Below are 19,673 nucleotides of genomic sequence, written 5' to 3' on the forward strand. Positions count from 1 at the left end.
CTGAGGGGACCCGGGCGCGGCCGCCATCCCTCCCCCTCCGGCCGCGGCGGCCGGCGCTGAGGGGGCCCAGGGCTCCCCCCGCCATTGCCCCCTCCTCCTCCGGCCAGGTTCCCCCCCCTCCTCCGGTCCCGCTGGGAGTGAAAGGAGTCCCGTCCCCCCCGTCTCCCCCGGGCACCCCGGCGGCAGAGGCAGGCTCGGCCCGCCACCGCCCCCGCGACCCTCGTCGGCCCGTACCCGCCCCGGCCGCCGGTCGGCCCGGCACTAGTTTCCGGTGGGACTTTGTGCCGCGCCGTTTCCCTTCCCCTCCTCGGCTCGGCTCGGCCCGGCCCGGCCCGGCGGTGGCGGCGGTCTCCCCGCAGGCCCATGCAGTCGCGGGTGCTGTGCCTGGGCGGCGGGGCCGGGGGCCCCGCTGCGCGCAGGGTCCGCCTGCTCCTGCGGCAGGTGCTGAGTGGCGGCGGGGCGGCCGCCGGGCGGTTCGGCCGCCTGGAGGTCAGGGCGCTGCACGGCTCAGGTAACGATCCCCCAGCGGGCTGGCCCGGGCCCTGCCTCCCTACAGCCTCCCCACTTCTGGCTCCCCTTGCCCCGGCCAACCCACCCGGCCCGGGGATGTGGGCAGCCCTGCTCTCCCCTCAGACATGCGGCCCGGGAGGAGGAGGCCTGGAGGCAGGTTACCACCTTCTGGGTGCTGGTTTGTCCAGTTTGTGCTGCCATCCTTGTTTCTTCTTGTGCTCGTGAGTATTGCGTGAGAGGAGAGGGCAGAGTTCAGTGAGGGGCTTGCAGGGACGCTGTAGTGTGGCTTTCCATAGCATTTCACCTTTCTCTTTCCAGTGTGTCACCCACAGCAAAGCAGCAAAGGAGCGGCCCTGCAGCCTGTGCCTGCGACAACCGCTCTTCTCCATCGAGCGGATTGTTAGCGTCTTGCAATGCTTTCTGTTCCTGCGTTGCATGGCTGCTTTCTCCTGCCACTGAGGCAAAAGCCATGTCCGTGTCAGGGGTTGCCAAGGCTGATGCCAAGGCAGCCTACGGTAACGAGATAGGGGGTTGACCTTGAGCTTGCATGTGCTGGGAAATATGACCTGAACTGTCCCCGAGTGTCCTCCCGTGACCTCTGAGACAGATGACAGGCCTGTGCAGGGCACAAGTGACGTTTGGAAATGGTGACATATGCCTGTGGTAGCTGGCACTTTTTGGGATGGATGCCAAAAGCAACAAAGCTACTAAATACAGAGCAAGTGATGAGCAGCTGTAAATTAGGAAGACAGAATGACAGCAAGTGATTCTGATGGTGAGGGACTCACTAAAGCTCTTAATTATACCGCTTTAATACCATTTGTCTCAGTTTTTATTTTTTTAATCTGTTTAGTATTTGACCAGTTAATTTCTTTAAATATGAGTTTGGTTTCTCGAGAAGGAAGCCCTTGAGGAATTGATAACCATAAAATTTCTTTGAGAATTTTTGAATAGAAAATGCTTTATTTTTGAAAAGTACTGAAAAACCCTAGAGTTATTTATCTTAAAACAAATAGGAATAAAAGGCAACAAGTTAACAATATGTGAAACAAGCATCTGAAGAAGGTGGCTCAGCACTTTTCAGCCCTTTGTTGGAATGAGTAACCTTAAGAACAAGAAGAAATTCAGCAATATGAAACAGTAGCAAATGCAGTATTACTAAAAATACTTCATAATTTCCATGTGCTATGGAATGTAACTGAGTGTAACTTCGCAATATTCATGAATACACTGTATATGTAATGAATAATAGGAGTCTTCCCACTTGGAATCAATGACTGTAATAGTTTTGGTAGAAAGATTGAAATCCCAAAGCTCTAGACAATCTTGTTTATTAGAGGCAGGCTAAGAGATAATATTAGGGATATTTGCCCTCCCAGCACCTGAGACATCTCATTCATTATAGTACTTCCTGTGCCTCTGTGAATTTGGGACCTTGATATTAGGAATACTATTTATTATTTGGCTTTGGTTGGTTTGGTTTTTTTTTTAATTAATTTTATTTTAAAGATGATTGCATGTCCTCTTGCAGGCCCTTTCACTCCTTTGAGGTTATTGAAGTTACAAAGAGATGGTCTGGAATTTTGTGTGCAATACGTGTTTTTGCTGTGTCTATGCACCTGCTGTAATTACAAGTCTCATTGTAAGCAGTGTTGAGGTTGCATGTCTGTTCCCTATTGATAAAGGAAATATTTCAGAAAAGGCTGGAAGCTGTTGACAGTCAAGTAAAGAGCAAATTGTTGTCTACCCAGTAATTTGGATCTGACATCCCTGCCAGATTGGATTTACTGTCTGTGATGGTACCTTTTAAGTGTAAGGGAGAAACTGTTGCCTGATTTTGTCCTGTTATATGTGAAGGAGCCATGCTTAGCTTTTCAGCTCTGTCTTTGTAATGCAGATATGGCTTGCTGGTGCACTGGGGGCTGTGGTAAAGCTTAAGAGAAATCTCAAAGCGAAAGACACAGGCACTCAGTGGCTAAAGGGTAATGGGAATATCTAGGAAGGGTTTGGGTTTGCACAACTTATTTAACGAGGGAAACTTAATTTATGGCAACAAGTGTGGTGGAAGGATGACTATTGGTTTAATTTTTAATGTAGGTTTTATGTTTCCTTCAGAAAGACTGAAAAGAATTATGTTTTTATAGACTGCAGAGTTATTTGTGATGAATTATTATTTTAAACACAGTATGAGCTGAACAAAGTGAAGTTCTACGTAACTCAGTTCAATGACATTTAATTGTTTGCATCTATCTGTACGTAATATGAAACTTTTGACAAAATTTTGACAGAATACACAATATCAGAGATGCTTCAAGGGGTTGATGGGAACAAATGCTGACTTTGGTGAAAACAGAAGAGCTGGAAAAATAAAAATCATTGCCAGTCAGACAGCACAGGCAAAGGAAGGTCTGTCATGCGCTTTGCTGCTCAATGTACATAAAACAACTTATGCTTTGTCACTTGTGTAGACAAAAGTGTATACTAGCTTCATTCACTGTTTTCTGCCTGTCCAGGTTCCTGTCCAGGTTCACTCCCTATATTTTCCAAAACCTGGTCAGTCCCAGTTCCTAACCATACCCGCATTTGAAGCTTGTGGGTGGTGTTTGGTTTTTTTTCCAGGTCTGTCACTGTCCAAAGACTAAAGAACTGGTTAATGATGGATGTAAATGCTCTCCATCACATTCCCTTGTCTGACTTTACCTGTGTCGTTATCTCGTTGAAGTTCATATGTGGACAGCTGGGAGGGCGGTTCTGGCAATTTTTTTTTCACTGGCAAACCCTATTTAAGGGACTTCATTCTTTCATCTTTCTCTTAACATTCCCGCTATTGTTCATTGCCTCCGTAGTTGTACTTGGGGACTGTCCAATGTGGTGACTAAAACAATTCCAGTGATTTGATTTACGGCAAGGCCTTATGAACAGTGGTTGCGTCAGCGCAACTGAGAAAGCAGCAAGTGGAGACGGGAATTTTCAAAGCCAGTTGTCATGAAAATTTGCAGAATTATGCCTGAGTTATTTCAAATTATTCTACCATTTAAGAGAGAAAAGCTTGGTGGCAAAAAAATAGCGTTTTTTGTTAGACACACTGATATAGCTGGAAGAAAGGGATGAGCTGTCAGGCAGATATGCTCTTCGGTAGGGTTTCATCGTTGTTCCCATGAGTAGATGTCATTAAATACTTCTGAGTTTTAATATTTGTCAGTGGTTCAAAATTTAAATTTTCCTGTCTAGCCACTGTTACAGTCCTGATACGCATTGATGTGTTCTGCAAGTCCTGCCCATTTTAATACATGAGACTGAAGTTGAACCTGCCTGGCAAGCTCAGGGGCTCGGGATAGTTGCGTAGGAGATGCCATAGTGAATTTTAAAGCTGTTTTGTCTGTCTTGGTTATCTTTTTAGTAAATGGGAAGTTGTAAAAACAATTCTATTGATTTTCAGTTGTAGTTTCTTTTTAGTTGAAATACATTATTGAAATTACACTAATGCATTTGATACCTCAGCTTAGTTTAGAATAGACCGATAGTCTGGCTTTTCTGCACTGAGCAAACTGTGCTTCAGGAATCTTCATACAGTTTGAAAACACTATGAGCTAATTCTTCACATAAGTAACACTGGCCACAGAAGATTTGAAAGGGAACACTGGGGATGTGATGAGCATCTGTTACCGTATGACTAAGAGGAGGTAGTGGATATCGCTTTCTCCAGACAGCTAGCAGAAACCTCCCATTCAGGGGTCCTCATGTTCATGGGGGATTTCAACCATCCAGACATCTGCTAGCAGGGCAATCTGGCACTGTGCATGCACTCTTGGTAGTTTCTAGACTGTGTTAGTAAAAATTTTTTTAAAGCAGATGACAGAGAGCCTGGTCAGGAGTAACTCTTCATTCCATCTGCTGCTCACAAGTAAGGAGGAACTGTGGCCCGTTTGGTCATAGATGGCAGCCTGGATTGCAGTGACCATAACATGATTTGAGTTGCGGATCTGGAGAAAGGCTGGGAAGGTGAGCAGCAGAATTAGGATCCTGGACTTAAGGACTGCAGGCTTTCGCTTATTCAGGAGATTGGTAGGTAGACTCCCTTGGATAACAACCATGAAGAAAAAAGGTGCCCAAGAGAGCTTGAAGATTTCTAAAGGAGACTTATTGACAGACAAGGAATGAACCATTCCACAGGGCAGGAAGATTTGGTATTTCAGCAGGAGGCCTGCTTGGTGAAGCAGGGAACTTCTCAATGAACTAAAACACAAAAAGGGGGCATACAAAAGTGGAAATAAGAACAGATAACAGAAAAGGAGTGTAAAAATGCTATTTGGTATGTAGGGGCAAAATCCCTGCTGTCTGACAAACTGCAGATCTGTAGTCCAGAAGGACCTCAATAAACGTGAGGACTGGGCCAACAGAAACCTCAGAAAGTTTAAGAATGAGAAGGGTGAAGTTCTGCTACTTAACTTAAGTCTTGCTGTGTCTCACTACAGGCTGGGGAGGGACTGGCTGAGAGGAAGCTTTGCTGAAAAGGCTGAAAGGCTGTAGGGTTGCAGTGGATGTTTGGTTGAATATGAGCCAATACCTCATAGCAAATAAGGTGAACCACAGACTAGCTACGTTAGGAGGAGCGTGGGCAATGGTAAAGGGAGAGTTCATCTCTACAAAGCACTGATGAGGCTCTGCCTGGAATGCTGTGTCCAGTTTCAGGTTCCCTGGTTCTAGGGAGATATGGAGAAACTGATGGAGTCCACTTGAGGGCTACCAAAATTGTTAGGGACCTAGAGCACCTGATGGTGGGGATAAGCTGAGGGATCTGGGCTTGTCAGGTTTGCAAAGAGAGGCCTGAGGGAGGAGAAATCTGTTGGCAACTTAAGATTATTATAACAAAAATGTTCAACTACTAACTACTTAATAGTGGCAGATAATATATTAAGAAGCAGTCATCACAAATTGGGGTTTGGAAGGTTCAAACTGGACAATAGGACAAACCTTTTTACTAGGACAGTAGTGCAGCAGGGGAAGAGGTCGGCTAGAAAGGCTGAGGAATATCCATCCTTGAAGGTTTTTGAGACTCAGTCAGCCAGAGCCGCAGCTCATCTGATCTCGTCTTGGTGGTAAGCTGATGTTGAGCAGGAAGTTGGAGATGACTGGTATTTCTAAAGTGTTTTGGTAATTGATGAAATAAATGGGCAGCTTAGCACTTCTTTGACGTGGTAAGCATATTACTAAGAGATACTCTGAAATACATATATTGAGTCTATGTGAGTCATCACGGTATTAAACACATTTAAAACTGACTTTTCACATTGTAACACTTTTGTAATTGAGCATCATCAGACTCCCTACCTTCAGGGTATGCTATAGGCCCAAACGAAAAAATCTCTCTGCTAAGAAATGATTGTAAGCTTCCTATGTGACTAGATGTCAGATAAAATTCCGCATTTGTGTTGTTGATCTACTAATGCAGAAAAACGGAGGAAAAAGTTCATTTCCTGGAGTAAATACCAAGATTTTGCTTTAATGACACTTTGGACTTAAATCAGTAAAAAGAATCGTTAGCCTAAAGTAGACAATTGAAAAATCAAGCATTAGCTTCAAAGCTGAGAAGTAAAAAAACAGAAGGTCTAATAATAATGTTGAGTAGAAATCAAGTAATATTCAAATTTTATGTTTGAAGTAATTATTTTGGTTTCTTAGAGGGAGAGACTTTCTTTCTCTTGCTCGTAAAAGACAGGTGACTTAAGTGAAGTGGATTTTTTTGTTCAGATTGCAGATGGGTTTTGTTGTGTAAAAAATCCAACTATTTCAGTCTGCAGTGTCCTGTCGGCAGCAGCTGAGCTCCACCTCATCTGTATGTGAAGGCAGTGACGGTCAGGGAGCAAAACCTAGTGAGTGCTGGGAATGGGTTTCTGTCCCTCATACTCACGTGTTTCGGAGGCTGCCAGTACCAATATGAGATGCAGAATAGGTTACACTGTTAACCAATGACTATGTGTAATATTTACAGCCATGAAGGTGGCCAGCAAGAGTTGGTATGAAATGAGAGAAATAAGTAAGTTATGTAGATAGGGCTGCTTTTTCTTTTTTTTCTCCACCCCCCTCCCAATAATGAATTCGGAAAAGTAGAGGAAAAAGAAAAAACAAATCCTGGAAAGTGTCATTTCTGTTTCTTCAAAATAAGTTGGCTCTTCAAGGATGAGGGCTGACACTCTTTTCTGTGTCCTTATGGATATGTGCTGGATAAATATCAGTTAAAAACATCTCCCCCTGCCCCCCCCCTTCTCCTTTTCTTCACATTAGAATGAAATTAAGACCTGGAAATATATATTTGAATGTATTATAGATTTTTAATTTTCCTCTAACAGGTGTGATCTTATCACACAGAGATTAACGTTAGCAGAGTTTAGCACCTTCACAGTTTTAATATGCTCTTGCTGTTACTGGCTTTTGAGACCAGATGGCTGGCCTGTGTACAAGTGAATGTGTAGTATACTAAGATGACTGTTGCAGTGTGTTAATCTCACATAAATTCAGGACTAAAGAGTCCAAAAGACAATAATTTCAGCCACCTAAAAACTCAGTGTTCCCGAAGCTTCATTGTAGTGGCTTATAAAAACCCTGATACTATAAAGATTTACACATGAGATTGGAACTGTTTCTGTTGTGCACTTAAAAAACTAAACACACGTATAGATCTGCGCAAGATGTTTTCTTTTGCTGTAGGATTTCTTTATTTAAAAATAGCCATTTCAAAATTATTCATTTCCTTCTTTTTTTCTTAATGTGTTATTTCACCAGAAGAATGGCGAGTAGAAGAAATAAAACCTTTTTTCTGCTTCTCAAGTTCTTAAACAAATTGCATCTCAACTACAATTTATCTTCAGATATGCCCAGCGTTGCTGTAAATAATTTACGCAGCAGTGTTTTTTTCCTCTCAACGTATAGGAAAAAAACAGTAGGATTAGGGAATAGTCTCTTCTTGGGAGAGGAGAAGAGGAATAGTTGGTGTGATACTAGCTTTTAAATAGAAGACCAGTCGAAGGTGCCAAGTGCACAATAAAGCTGCATCTTCAAGAAGCCTTCTTATTGAGATTATAACATTAAAAACATCCACAGGGGGTTGGAACAAAGGTCCATCAAGTCCTGCTATTCCAGTTCAGTGCATTGCAGTTACTGGGTAGCTATATGTGTATGTGCGAATTGCCGTTTTGCCAGAGGTGAAGTTCACACCTGTCTATTCCAGATGCAGCAGAAAGAGCTCCTTGCATGTATTGAGGCTGTTTTCACATCTCCTTCTTTCAGAAAGTCTCTTCAGGGTCCTGTTATTGGGTCACGATCTTTATGTGCCCCCGATATCCAGCCCATATTGCATGGGCTCTTAAACTACCTGTTTTGTCTGTATGTTGATCGCCCCCTGAATGGGACGTCCCGCTTCCCTTTTGGATTCCGGCTTGTTTGGCACTTGTTTTGTTTCAGCGGAGTTGTGTACATCAGGCACTGCTTATATCCCGTTGTTTTCCCCAAAGACTTGTCCTGTCTAAGATTACTGTTTTCAGTGTGGAGATAAGAAACCAGGGGCACATCTTCACTGCTTGCCTGAGCAAGTCTGATACAGGCTACAAAGTCTCCGTTGCAAAACCTCGTGTGTATAGCTTTTGTCCACAATAGTGTGGTAGTAGCTTGTGAGCTGGGTCGGCGTATTCATGGACTATTCCGTAATTTGCATTGGAGACAAGTCATTTGGGATATATGTTCTCAAATCACGAGTCTTGCTGATTTAACGCCACCGTTTTACCAAGCAGGTTGTTGTCAGTTCCTTGCCAGCTGGTGAAATCTTGGAAAGAGACTGTCTGGGATGACACCTCTGTTCAAGGAGTTTGGAAATGCAGAGGAAATGGAGTAACCAAACACGAGACTTAGAAGGAAAAAAAAAAAAATGGGACAAGAAAATATAGCCTGAGTGGAAGTGTGGTAAGATTAGTGGGGTAGTATCCCTGTGCTCATTTAGCTAGGAAAATAGACTCTGCTGTCTTGGTTTATTGTTGCTTAAAGTTCTATTAAACACTGCTAATATTTTTGCTTTGTGGACAGATGCAAGTTGGAGGCAACGTTTGTCTCCAGGCAGCATCCTGGCAACCTGTTAAATGCTGAATGCCCTGACTGTATGCTCGGGGTTTTGTGTGCTCAGCTCTCTCCACATCTTGCATATAGTTAGCTCCCAGCCTGTTTTTCTTGAAAATTTGTAAGGACTGTTGATGGCTGGAATATTTGTGGCATTTTTGGACATGATTAGATGTGTTGACCAAGGGATAGCATGTTATGGACTGACATAAATACCACAAGAACAGATGCATTTTCCATTTTTCACGTAAAGCAAACTCAGTTGTTTTGGTTTATTTAAGGGAGTACAGGAAATCAACTACGGCTTTTCAGTATTGTGCCAATAAAATAGGTAATTAAAATTCTCTCCTGTAGGTGATGTCATCATTCCAATGTATTGAAAAAGTCTGACACGTTGTGCTTTCAGGGTCTTGTCCTTACTGTGTTTTGGACGACTGCTTATGCATGAAAGAGTATTTACAACTTGAGCTGAGGTTAGTCATATACTCTTGTCTCATTGCAAGTTGGCTAGGGAATGGTGAGAAAATAAACTGGCACTAATTTCCTAAGGATATATCAGGCAACCTGCTCTTTTTAGGATACTAAAATTCTTCCCAGCTGAGCTAATGAGAAAGGTGTAACCTTTTGCAAGAAGCAGTGGGCTCCTAGGATGTCTATATCAACTTGGAGGCATTTTAGTCAACCCTTTAGCTGTTCACCAGTGAGAAAGAGTGGTTGGAGCTGCAGCAGCAGAAGGGGAAGGGGAGATGTTTAGGCAGGCAGTAAGATGGTCTTTCTTCCTTTAAAACTTAAGAGAGGTGGGCAAAACCCTGTGAAAGCCAAAGCCTAGATTTTACTCCCTGCAGTGGGCATATCTATTGTCCAGTGACTTTTTAGGATAATGTAACACTTCCCAGAATGAGGACCAGGCCCCTGAACTGTTGCGGGACTTTCTTTTGGAGTGAGTTTGAAGGCTTCAGGCTGAAGAGGGCACAGTACTCTTGGGTGCATTTGAACTGCAAATTTAGCAAGGGCCAGGAAATGACCTAAAGCCCCGAACTGCTGCCTAGTCATTAGCTTTGCCCCAGCTCTGTTTGGGACCATTCCACTTCTTTGCTCCTGCACAGATCTGCTGGAGAAGTGTGCTTAGCTCTAGCAGGGAGGGTGGGGACTGCTTGGTGCTGCTTGTGTTTAGGACCAGGGATGGACCCTTGGCCACCTTTTATTTAGCTGTGCTGCTATTGTCTAAGTCTCCCACTTTCTGACAAGCCATTGAAGCCCTGTGCATAGGAACAACCACCAGTTTACTACCACCTTCTGCCAATGTTTTAAGGAAAAAATGTGGAGCTGAGTATTTGGACTTCAAGAGCAGCATAAAGACCCACAGGCAGGCATGTATGTCAGGCTGTGAATCCCACTCTCAGCGTCATTGCTCAGCCCTTAAATTTGGGAGGAAATCAGCTATAATCCTTTCTTCACTGCTTCCTGTTTGTTGCTGTAGGTGATTCTCCTCTGGCTGTAAATCTAGTCCTAAATGTGTAACGTTTCCCATGGCTTGTCTGACTCGTGTCAGAACCTGGGGATTCTCAGTCCTGTGAGATGAGCAGTAACATCTGGATACGCTGGAAGAGGTTGCATTTGAGTGCAGGTCTAGAGTCACTGCCGACTGAAAGGAGAGCTGCTGTATGTATGGGAGGAGTTTTAGTTGCCTCTGTCAATTTGGACAAGCTTCCTCTTCAGCGTCTCCCTCTCTGGTTCCAGCATTGATCTTCCAAACTCTTTGAATCAGTGCTGAAGATGGGCGACTGTAGACTCTGTCCTCTTGGATGCTATAGGACAAGGTGCAGGTGAACAAAAGGATTTTTAGAGTTGGATCTTGTTCGTGGGCTGTGTCTTCTCTATGTCTCGTTTCTCAGAAAAGCACAAGCACAAGAAACCATTCCAAAACTTGGCCTCAGTTTATGGAAAGGTCGTGTAATCAGAATGCTGTAGCAAAGCTGCACCCCTGCAGCAGTCTTACTCCACTAATCTTCTCCATCCTCATGCACACGCTTCAGTGCTTGTTGGGCAGTGAAGCTGGTGTTATCTTCAGCAACGGTAATGGAAAAATCATCATTTTACTAGAGTCATTTTAACTTCACGGTCTTCATACTTGTGAACTCATTTGCATGGCCCAGATGTTTTCTTGAAAAAAATAATTTTTGAGTTTGTTACTGGTCTGCAGCTCATTTCCTTGGCATAACAGGTTTTGGGTGTTGTGCTGTTTTTCTGTGTGACCACTGCCGCCTTGGTGCTTGCCCATTTCCTGGCTGCAAGCTAGGTTTCACTTCTGATTTTCATGAGAAAGTACACAATTTTATTCAAGTCTGTGAGTGCAGAAAGATGAGTAAGACAGGCAGGTCCTAGTAAGAGACCAGTAAATAAAACGGCCAGGTGCTTTAGTTTTGATGAAATCCAGAGCAAGAAATGCTTGAGACCTCGTAAACGTGCCAGGTTCTGCAACTGTACAGTCAGAGAGTGCAGGAAGGTTCCCACTGACGTGAATATGTCATTTCATACCTCCAACAGATACTGTTTCAGGCTGCTTGAAAACTCAGGAAAATCATCCCTGTGCAAGTGTTTCTCACTTCTAGTTCTGCAGACAAAGTGTCTAAATAACGATGGTACCTGGAATGGGGTTCTATAGTGAGCTTGAATTCCATAGCTCCCAACAAAATAAGTTATGGTTATAACAACAGCAACAAAAGAGAAACGTCAAGGAATATTAATTAAGTGTAAATTATCCTAGTACCCGATCTGTTGAAAAGCAGCAGAGCCCAATTAGTAAACTAATAGCTCTCAAACACATTAGAGGCTGCTTTGTGAACTCACAGTCAGCCTTATGATTTAAACTTTAATATAAGGATATTAAAAACTTTAAAAGTATGTGGGAACTAAAAGACTTCTTTTTGCTTTTTTTTTAGGTGATACTGTCACTATTGGAGATGTGTCTTTTAAACTCAAAACACCGAAGAACCCAGAACTTGTTCCACAGAACTACAGTAAGAATCTGCTTTCCTTTTTGAATGGGTTTCAAGGCTTTATTAAAAAAACTTTTACTTACTCAAGTCACTCCACTGACTTCACTGAAATTATCTAAGAAATATGTTTTGAAAACACATGCAATTTGGGGAAGGCTGTCTTTGACGAGTTCTTTACTCTATCTCTAGTTCAGCTGGTTATATAGGAGTCATAACTTTGCATGTAACTTGTCCCATTGGTCAGTGGGACAGTAAAGGGACTGTTTGTGTATGTTTAAATATTTTGTTCAAAAGGAGTCTCATCCAGCAATTACTTCTAAAAATAATAGAATAATCTCAAATTGTTTGGTCCTAAAAGTGTAGCAGTTTAAAATTATCTTTGGTTGCAATATGATCATAGGTCCTAGGAGTTTTCTGCTACATGGCAGATGTATGGTGTTTTTCTACTGTGATATTTAATATTCCCGGATTGTCATGTTATTGTTATCAGCAAACATACAGGTCTTTGCAATCCATCAAGTTAATAGGAAGTCAGTTGCATAGTGATAAAAAATGCTATCAAATACTTACTGAAGTCACAGCACATTAACAATGCAAATACATATACTTACAATTAATTCACATTGTGTTTTGATACCTTATTAAAAATGCCACGGATTCTCAGCCATCCATATTTCCTATTCATTGAGAATAGGAAATGCTTCTTGAGCTTTTCCTTTTGCGCTGTGGATCAGCAAGTGCATCATGCTTTCGTTGTGACGTTTCCTAGGACAGCACAGGCCAACTATTTCCTCAGGATCCAAAAAGATGAGTTGCCATTCGTTCAGCACTTTCACATGTAGGCTGCCAGATGGCCGAAATTTGAATTAAAAAACCCCCACCAACAACTGATTTTTCCACCCAGATAAATTCTCAGACCAAAACCAAGCACACATGGGTATTCTAAAGGGATATATAAGTCTTATACTACCCTTAGACATGGCCAAGCACTGAGAACTCCCAGTGATTGTTATTGCTGGGCTTGCGAGGTCCTACAGTTGGAATCTGAGTGTAGTCATTCACTTCAAGCCTGTTTGCTTTCCAACATGTCTAAATTCTTTCCATGACATTTTGAAGAGGATATCAAGGAAACTGCTGGTACAGTGGGTTTTTTGGGGGACAGAGGGTGGGTTTTTTTTTTTTGGTCTGGTTTGGTTTGGTTTTAGAAGAATGGCATTGATAACATCAATAGTGGACTTGCCACTGCACAGCTGGCAGGATGGCAGATAGCTGCTGGGGAAGAGGGCAAGAGGTATGTTAGAGCTGTACAGGGAGTGCTACCGGTATAGTATCAGAAAGGGCAGGAGCTGCTGCGTAAAGGTTTATCTTGTTGCGTTCTTAAGCAGTATGACTTCACTTCATCAGACATCGGTTCATCTGACAGGCTTTAGGTGCCCCTGCTTGGGCAGAAGGGTTGGACAAGATGACCTCCAGAGGTCCCTTCCAATCTCAGCCATTATGTGATTCCTTATTTTGTATTAACTGTGGGATAGTACATCTGTGTTACTATTGACATAGATTAATGTTTCTTAACTCTTTTCTGAAATGTGACCTTCTTTCTGAAATGTTTGTCCTTTGAGAGCTGTAGCAGGAATATAGAAGGAGATTTTGTTTACGTTCAGTCTTTGATGAGTGTGAGGTCTACCAGTAGCATCGTAGGCCAGATCGCTGGTCTGCATCTGGATCGTGGGCTGCTTAATTCCCATACCCCAGTAAGCATCACACTGTGATGCTTTCCTCCAGGTTATCTGGGTACCAAATATATCCTATGACATGTGTCAGTCCATGTCATAGTCTCACGGGGTAGCCCATGAGGAAAGGTTTTCTGGTTTAGACTGTAATGACACTTCCCATACCTCGTGAGTTCCCTGGGAATGTGGCCAAACAATACTACTCTGTATTATTACTTTTAATAGCTTCTTAAATGATCAATTTTTGCTTTTCATCATTTATTCTGTATGCCTGTTTCCTCATTTTGATCAGATAGTAAGGGTATCAGTTGTCTATGTCAATGACTAATGCGATCTGTTTCACTTATTTCCATTTCTTGTAGATTGTTTTGCTTTCTGGTTTTCTGTGCTGTACTAAATGTGTTAAAATTAACAATGCCTTCCTGCCTTCCACTCCTCCACACCATGCCATTACATTTTTTGGTCAATCTGCACTTTTTAGCAAGATAAATGTTAGCTCTAAGTTAACAGCATCTCTTTCAGTTCTTTGGATTGGGAAGGAAGGAGAATTATGAAAACACATGGTAGATTCAAAGAATCTGAGATTTTTCTAGTTAACGATTCTAAGCAGGAAAAAGTGGCTGAAAACTAATCTGATAGCAGAAAAGTTATTAAGAATGTACGGAACAATGGGATTTTAGGGAAAATGTAATACTACAACTAAAACTAGCATTTATTACCACTGTTAGGTCTATTATTAGTTGCTTCTCTTTTTTTTTTTTTTTTTAATAATCATGACTGAAAGGAGCCTATGTCATGCTTGGGATACTATCGTTCATCAGTATTCATGTACTTATAGTAGGATTACTTAAGGTACAAAATTTTGCTTAGAAACCTAAATATTAAATTAGTTAAAATTAAGTAACGTAGAATACTCGTATTTAATAGCAGGAAATCAATTTCAAATACTTGAGGACAATTTCTTTGTATATTTAAATTTAGAATTTTTTTTTTATCCCTTAGTACTTAAGTTTTATGGTTACGTTACTACGAAGAACAAAGTTATACTGCTTTAGTGAAATTAAGTAGATTGCATTTGTTCCATGTCAATTATCTCCTCTTCATGAGACATTTAGAGAGTACATGCATTTACTTACCTGAACACATTCTTTTCCTTGTTTTAAGAGTACTTTTTGTTTTGCTGTGTGAATGACCGCTGTAGACACAAGATGTTTTGTTGTAAAATAGATGAATGTAATTGCATATTTATACTAATCTATAAACCGAAATGTTACATATTTTGAAATTTTATTATAGTAACTAATATTACATTTAAATGACCAAGGTACTTCCCTGATTTCTTTAAACTAAGACTAGAAATAATTTGGTCATCCAGTTAAGTGGGAAATATTCCTGAAAAGGTCTCAGACATTGTAATATTTGCAGTGGAGTAAGAACTAAGAGGAGGGAATTGAAGCAGTTACAGTTCACTTACTAGTACTGCGCGTGCTGTTGTTTTCTAGCTCATTATTTGCGTAGAATAGAATGTTTCTGCTTTTGCTATTCTGACAGATAAGAACCATGTTAAATACAGTAATGTTGAAAGCGCATATCTATAATTTACAGCAAATTTTAGGGATGTTAAAACTTATTCTAAACTCAGCATTGTTCTTCTAGGCTTAAAAATAGCCTTAAAGCTCTGGAAAAAAAATACGTAACACAATAAGGAACATAAATGTATTAAGTGCCTACAAAACTTTACCTTTGTCATTTTGTCACTTAATTGGTACCAAAATACTTCATTTTTTGTGTTAGCAGATTAAAGTGATTTTTAAGTCCTTTTTTGAACCATGTTACATTTTGTATAAGTGGATAGGATAGGTACTGCTGCTTAGCTTATGTTTTCATGTCCTCGCTTTTCAGGTTTTGTGTTAGATACTGAGCAAGTCCTGTATGAAGTGCTCCATTTTGTGTGTCAATATAAAATATTAATTTGTTTTCCTGTTGTTGGCAAATGGCTTTTTCTTGGAAGATGATAATTAAAAGTACATAAAATCTGAATTATTCCCATTTTTATAAGTGACAAGTAAAAATGAGTCATACACAAGGGAATTTTGTTAATGGGATTTTTGTCATAACTGTGTCTGACACGTTCTAGAAAGAGGGCACTTATTTTAGCACTGGTTGTTCTTTTATCAGTAAAAATAAAACCTACATTTTTAAAATCTCACCATGCCTGAAAAGCACGATTGTTTCTTTAATTATACTTCAGAGAAGCTTTGTGTGGCTTTCCATGATAGTTTAGATCTAAAATTGAATTGTGAGAACGCATGTTAATTTTTTTTTTAAAGTTGAGTTCATGTCAGTGCACTGCTGTTGTTAGTGGCTTCTGGAAATTTTATGAAAATGACAACGTACCTGATATTTCATGTATTTATTAACCTTGACAGAACGGTTCCTAACATAGCTTTTCCAGGACACTTTATTCAATGACGGCAAATATGTTAAGGCAGGAAAAGGGATGTTCTCTTGCAATACCACGTCGGCTCTGCTGCTGTCTGAAGGTGCAAGTGCATTTGGGAGTTTGGCTGCAGTCGTGTTACAGACAACTGCATTCAATTGTGGAAGATTCATTTCAAACAGTGTAGTTTTGTGCCAGGTGTCCTGAGTCTGAGCACCCTCCCCAATGTGTGATCAAAAGTGACATGCCTGTATACAAGGGGTTAAGTGGTAAATCCTGTTAGTTTTGTCAGTTGAGCCTAATTATCATGAGGAATTTAAACAGAATGTTTGTGCGTATAATAATGAAATATAAAAGAAGTAGTAGTAAATGGATTTCTGCGCTTGAAAGGGAATTGTTTTAATGTTGAGGAAATTTGGGTTATTTCTCTGCAGTAGGCTCAGTGGTGCCAGCATTTTTTTGTTATTTATTCACCTGAAAGGTCATTATTGCCTTAACAGTAAGACACCTCTGTGTCCTTCTCCCAGAAAGGTATTGCACCGCGTGCTGAAGCAGGGACAACCGTGTGTCTTCACTTATTGCTCAAAGTCGGTTCAGTTTTGCGCTGGAATGTGTGTTTGTTCTTCTTTCTGTTAACTTTAAATCTGAGTGTCAGAGTGCAACACTTTACAGAGACAGGTTGTATTGCTGGATGACTGTAATTTTGTGCTAACGAAGACTTTTGTCATTACATTTCTTCTTTCCTAGCCTAAGGAAAGGTGTCTATTGTCAGAGATGGTGAAAACTCATCAGCAGTTTGAGTTTTCATGTAGACTTGCAACTGACCTGCCACTTGGCTGTTACCACCTAATCCAGAATGTGAAATTCTGGGGTTTTTGTCAGTAGAACGTTTTGCATCATTATGCCTGTTTTGTCTATACCAAGAGTGAGGCAGAAGAAGACATGGGGACATGGAAACCTACAGCAAATGTCCTGGTGAAGCTCATGGAGTTGTCTGCCCTGTTCCTTGTGCCTCAAAGCAGGGCCAGCTGAATCCGAACGGTTCCTGAGAGATGTTTGTCCTCCTTGTTCTTAAGGAGCTGGTGACGTAGATTCCAGAACCTCTCTGCACACTTTGGTCCAGTAATTAACGATTCTTTTGTGAAAAAAGCTTTTTCTGATGCCCCATTTAGATCTTTTTGGACATACTTTTAGTTCTGTCTAGTACAGATATCTCTTTTTCGTCATGGTGATTCTGTCTTGCATATTGGAAAACAGTTGTTATGATTTTCAGTTATTTATTTTCTAGACTGAATTCCAGTTTCTTTTGGTAATTCTTCTTGCTATTTTCTAGAATCTCTCGAACTTTTCAGTGCTGGACTGAGCTGTTGTGCTCAAAAGCAGACGCAGTATGTCCCTCCAGTTGGAGTCTGAGCTACAGATAACTGCTCTGGCTATGTATTTCCCTATGAGTTGTACCTCCAGCTAAGAGTAGTTTTATTTATTCCACATTTATATGTCACTAAGAGAAACTTGGTCTTCTCAATCCCATTCAGGGTTCCTTCCAGCAAGCTATTTGGTTTTACATGATTCCTTTATTTTCTCTTTTTATTTATACTCATGTGGAGAAATAAGATTTACCTATGTAGATCTTACACCTTCCTGTGAAGCAATTGACTGAGAGGAATTAATAATAAATGACTTTATGGGCTCATCCAAGAAGTAGCTTCCCCTTTTCTAAGCCTCTGCAAAGGCTCGCAACTTGTTTCCTTATCACTGCAAGAACAGAAATTTTTGGAATGAAGACCGTTTCCATGAAAAGTTTATGAGGGAAGAGAGTATTCCAGTGAAAACTGTCTGTGATGTAACCATGTTATGAGACCTTTGAAAACTTCTTGGGCTCTGTGCATCAGCATAAAATTGGATGAGCAGCAATGTTTTACCTGCGAAGTGCTAAACTAAAGCAGGCGAAAGCAGGCCGCATAGGAGTGCTTCCCTCTTCACTTGTCCATGCTGCCTCCTTCACCGTGTCCTGGGCAACTCACTCCCTTCCTTCATTGTCCCCCAGCCTGAACAAGCCGTGAAATAAGTCTCAGTGAGCTCAGGTGTTTTTTTTTTTTTAACGTTTTCCCTTTTTGAAATGTGTTTATACTTCTAGGCAGAGACCTCCCTCCTTGTCCCCTTCTTCCTCAACTGCATTTTACAGCAGCCTGATAAAAGGAGTCACTCTCAGACTCTGAACAATGCAGTATAGCAAAGGTCTTTTTTTTTAATCCGTTGAAAATTATATATATTGATATATATATAATATATATATTGATATATTGATATCTTTTAAGTGCCTGTTGGTTTTTATGTGCTTTTTATGTTTTTATGTGCTTGACCAAACTAGAGTCATACAGGGATGTGAGCTCTAATGTATTTTGTACCACATCTGGGATAGATATTCTTGGGAATCAGTTCATTTAACTGCCTGTCTCTGAACAGTGGGAAGAGGTAGGTGTCTCCTTCATTTATGGGATTTCTTCTGTAGGTGGGACACAAGGACTTGCCAGCAGATACTGTCTGCTATCTCCAGTGAATCTTACGGCTGCAGTGAGTGTAGCATGTGCCAAGAATTCAAGTATGAGTGAACGGGAAAATTTCCGAGGCTAGCAAAGCCATTTCAGTCTTGGTTTTATCAAAAGCTGATTTGTGGATCAAACAAGAGCAGCTGCTGCATTTGCTTCAAAAATCTATCTATGACATTTTCTTCTTTTCTTATCTGGGGATTTCTCCATTCAGCTTCAACTGCTCACTTTACGAAACGTTTGCATGGATTCTGCTAGGTGTTGTCCTACTTATCACATATTACAAAGCAATAGAATGCGATTTCTTTCGCTGGCCATCCTTGATACACAGGAATAGCAAATTGTAGCACCGACTACTCTCTTGCATGTGCCAGATGGTGTCTTTGAGAATACACTGTAGAGGCTTCCTACGCACCATCCTGCAGATTAAGAATACAGGGCCAGCTACTCAACTACTGCAAATCAGCAGAGTGCCACTAAACAGATTGTGCAAACCCAGTTTGCATTAGATACTATCTGACTCATGGGATAATTAATAAAAATTGCGGTAATATACATGCTGGTGCTTTTTTCAGCTAATTTTCCTTGTCTTCTAAATGTCATAGAAAATGATTATATGGTGCTTGTAGTAGTGTTAATATACAGTACTTGAACAGAGAGGAATTTTTTCAAGTCATGCTAGAGAAAATGTAAAAGCTTTGTAATGAAGATACCACGGTACAAGTAGTCTAAATATATAGAACTAATATACAAGGTACTGTGTATCTGCCTCTGAAGTTGCTTTTGAAAAGCATACCGTGCTTTGGAAACAGTTTATGCAGCATAGACTGCGTACGCAAAGAAAACTTTATATTCTTCTGATTTTAGAAGGACGTAACTGGGGTGCTGAACTAGGCTTGATATTTGGAGCGATGTACAGGTATTACACGTTAGAATAGAAGGAACTGGCAAGTAGAAGATGCTGTCATGACAGTTCAGCTTAGGGAATGCTTGCTTTGAGTTGTCAGCATTATTTGTAACAGGCTTCCTTTGAGTCAGTTTGCAGATAGTCATTGTGCCGACTTTGTGATTGAAAACATGTATTATAATTGATCCAGCTGGATGTCATCTGTATGTGAGGAGAATGACTCAAATGGGGAAACAATCAAAGCCTTTTCTAGGAAATGTATCGATAAGGAATTGTGTCTTTCGTGTCTTTTTCTCAAAAAAAAAAAAAGTTAGGAAATTATAGGAGATTTTTAAAATTTGCATTTTTCATATTAATATTTCAGAGTTAATTTGGATTGTTTAAACACAATGATGAGAATGTGAGTGCCCTGAAATTCCTTAAGGTTTGCAG

At 41.0% G+C, this 19,673-nt stretch overlaps 1 protein-coding gene across 1 annotated transcript in view; it reads left to right on the forward strand.

Annotated features, from left to right (window-relative positions):
* The first annotated feature begins 256 nt into the window (after positions 1–256).
* Positions 257–19,673, forward strand: part of VWA8 (von Willebrand factor A domain containing 8) — a 196,884-nt gene continuing 177,467 nt past the window's right edge. Inside the window, exons 1-2 of the mRNA XM_054190234.1 lie at positions 257–511; positions 11,559–11,636. Of these exons, the coding sequence (XP_054046209.1) occupies positions 364–511; positions 11,559–11,636 (226 nt within the window). The 5' untranslated portion in view covers positions 257–363. The remainder of the gene's footprint in view (positions 512–11,558; positions 11,637–19,673) is intronic.

The sequence above is a fragment of the Rissa tridactyla genome, chromosome 1 (genome assembly GCF_028500815.1).
Source record: "Rissa tridactyla isolate bRisTri1 chromosome 1, bRisTri1.patW.cur.20221130, whole genome shotgun sequence".
In the NCBI taxonomy this organism is placed as follows: domain Eukaryota; kingdom Metazoa; phylum Chordata; class Aves; order Charadriiformes; family Laridae; genus Rissa; species Rissa tridactyla.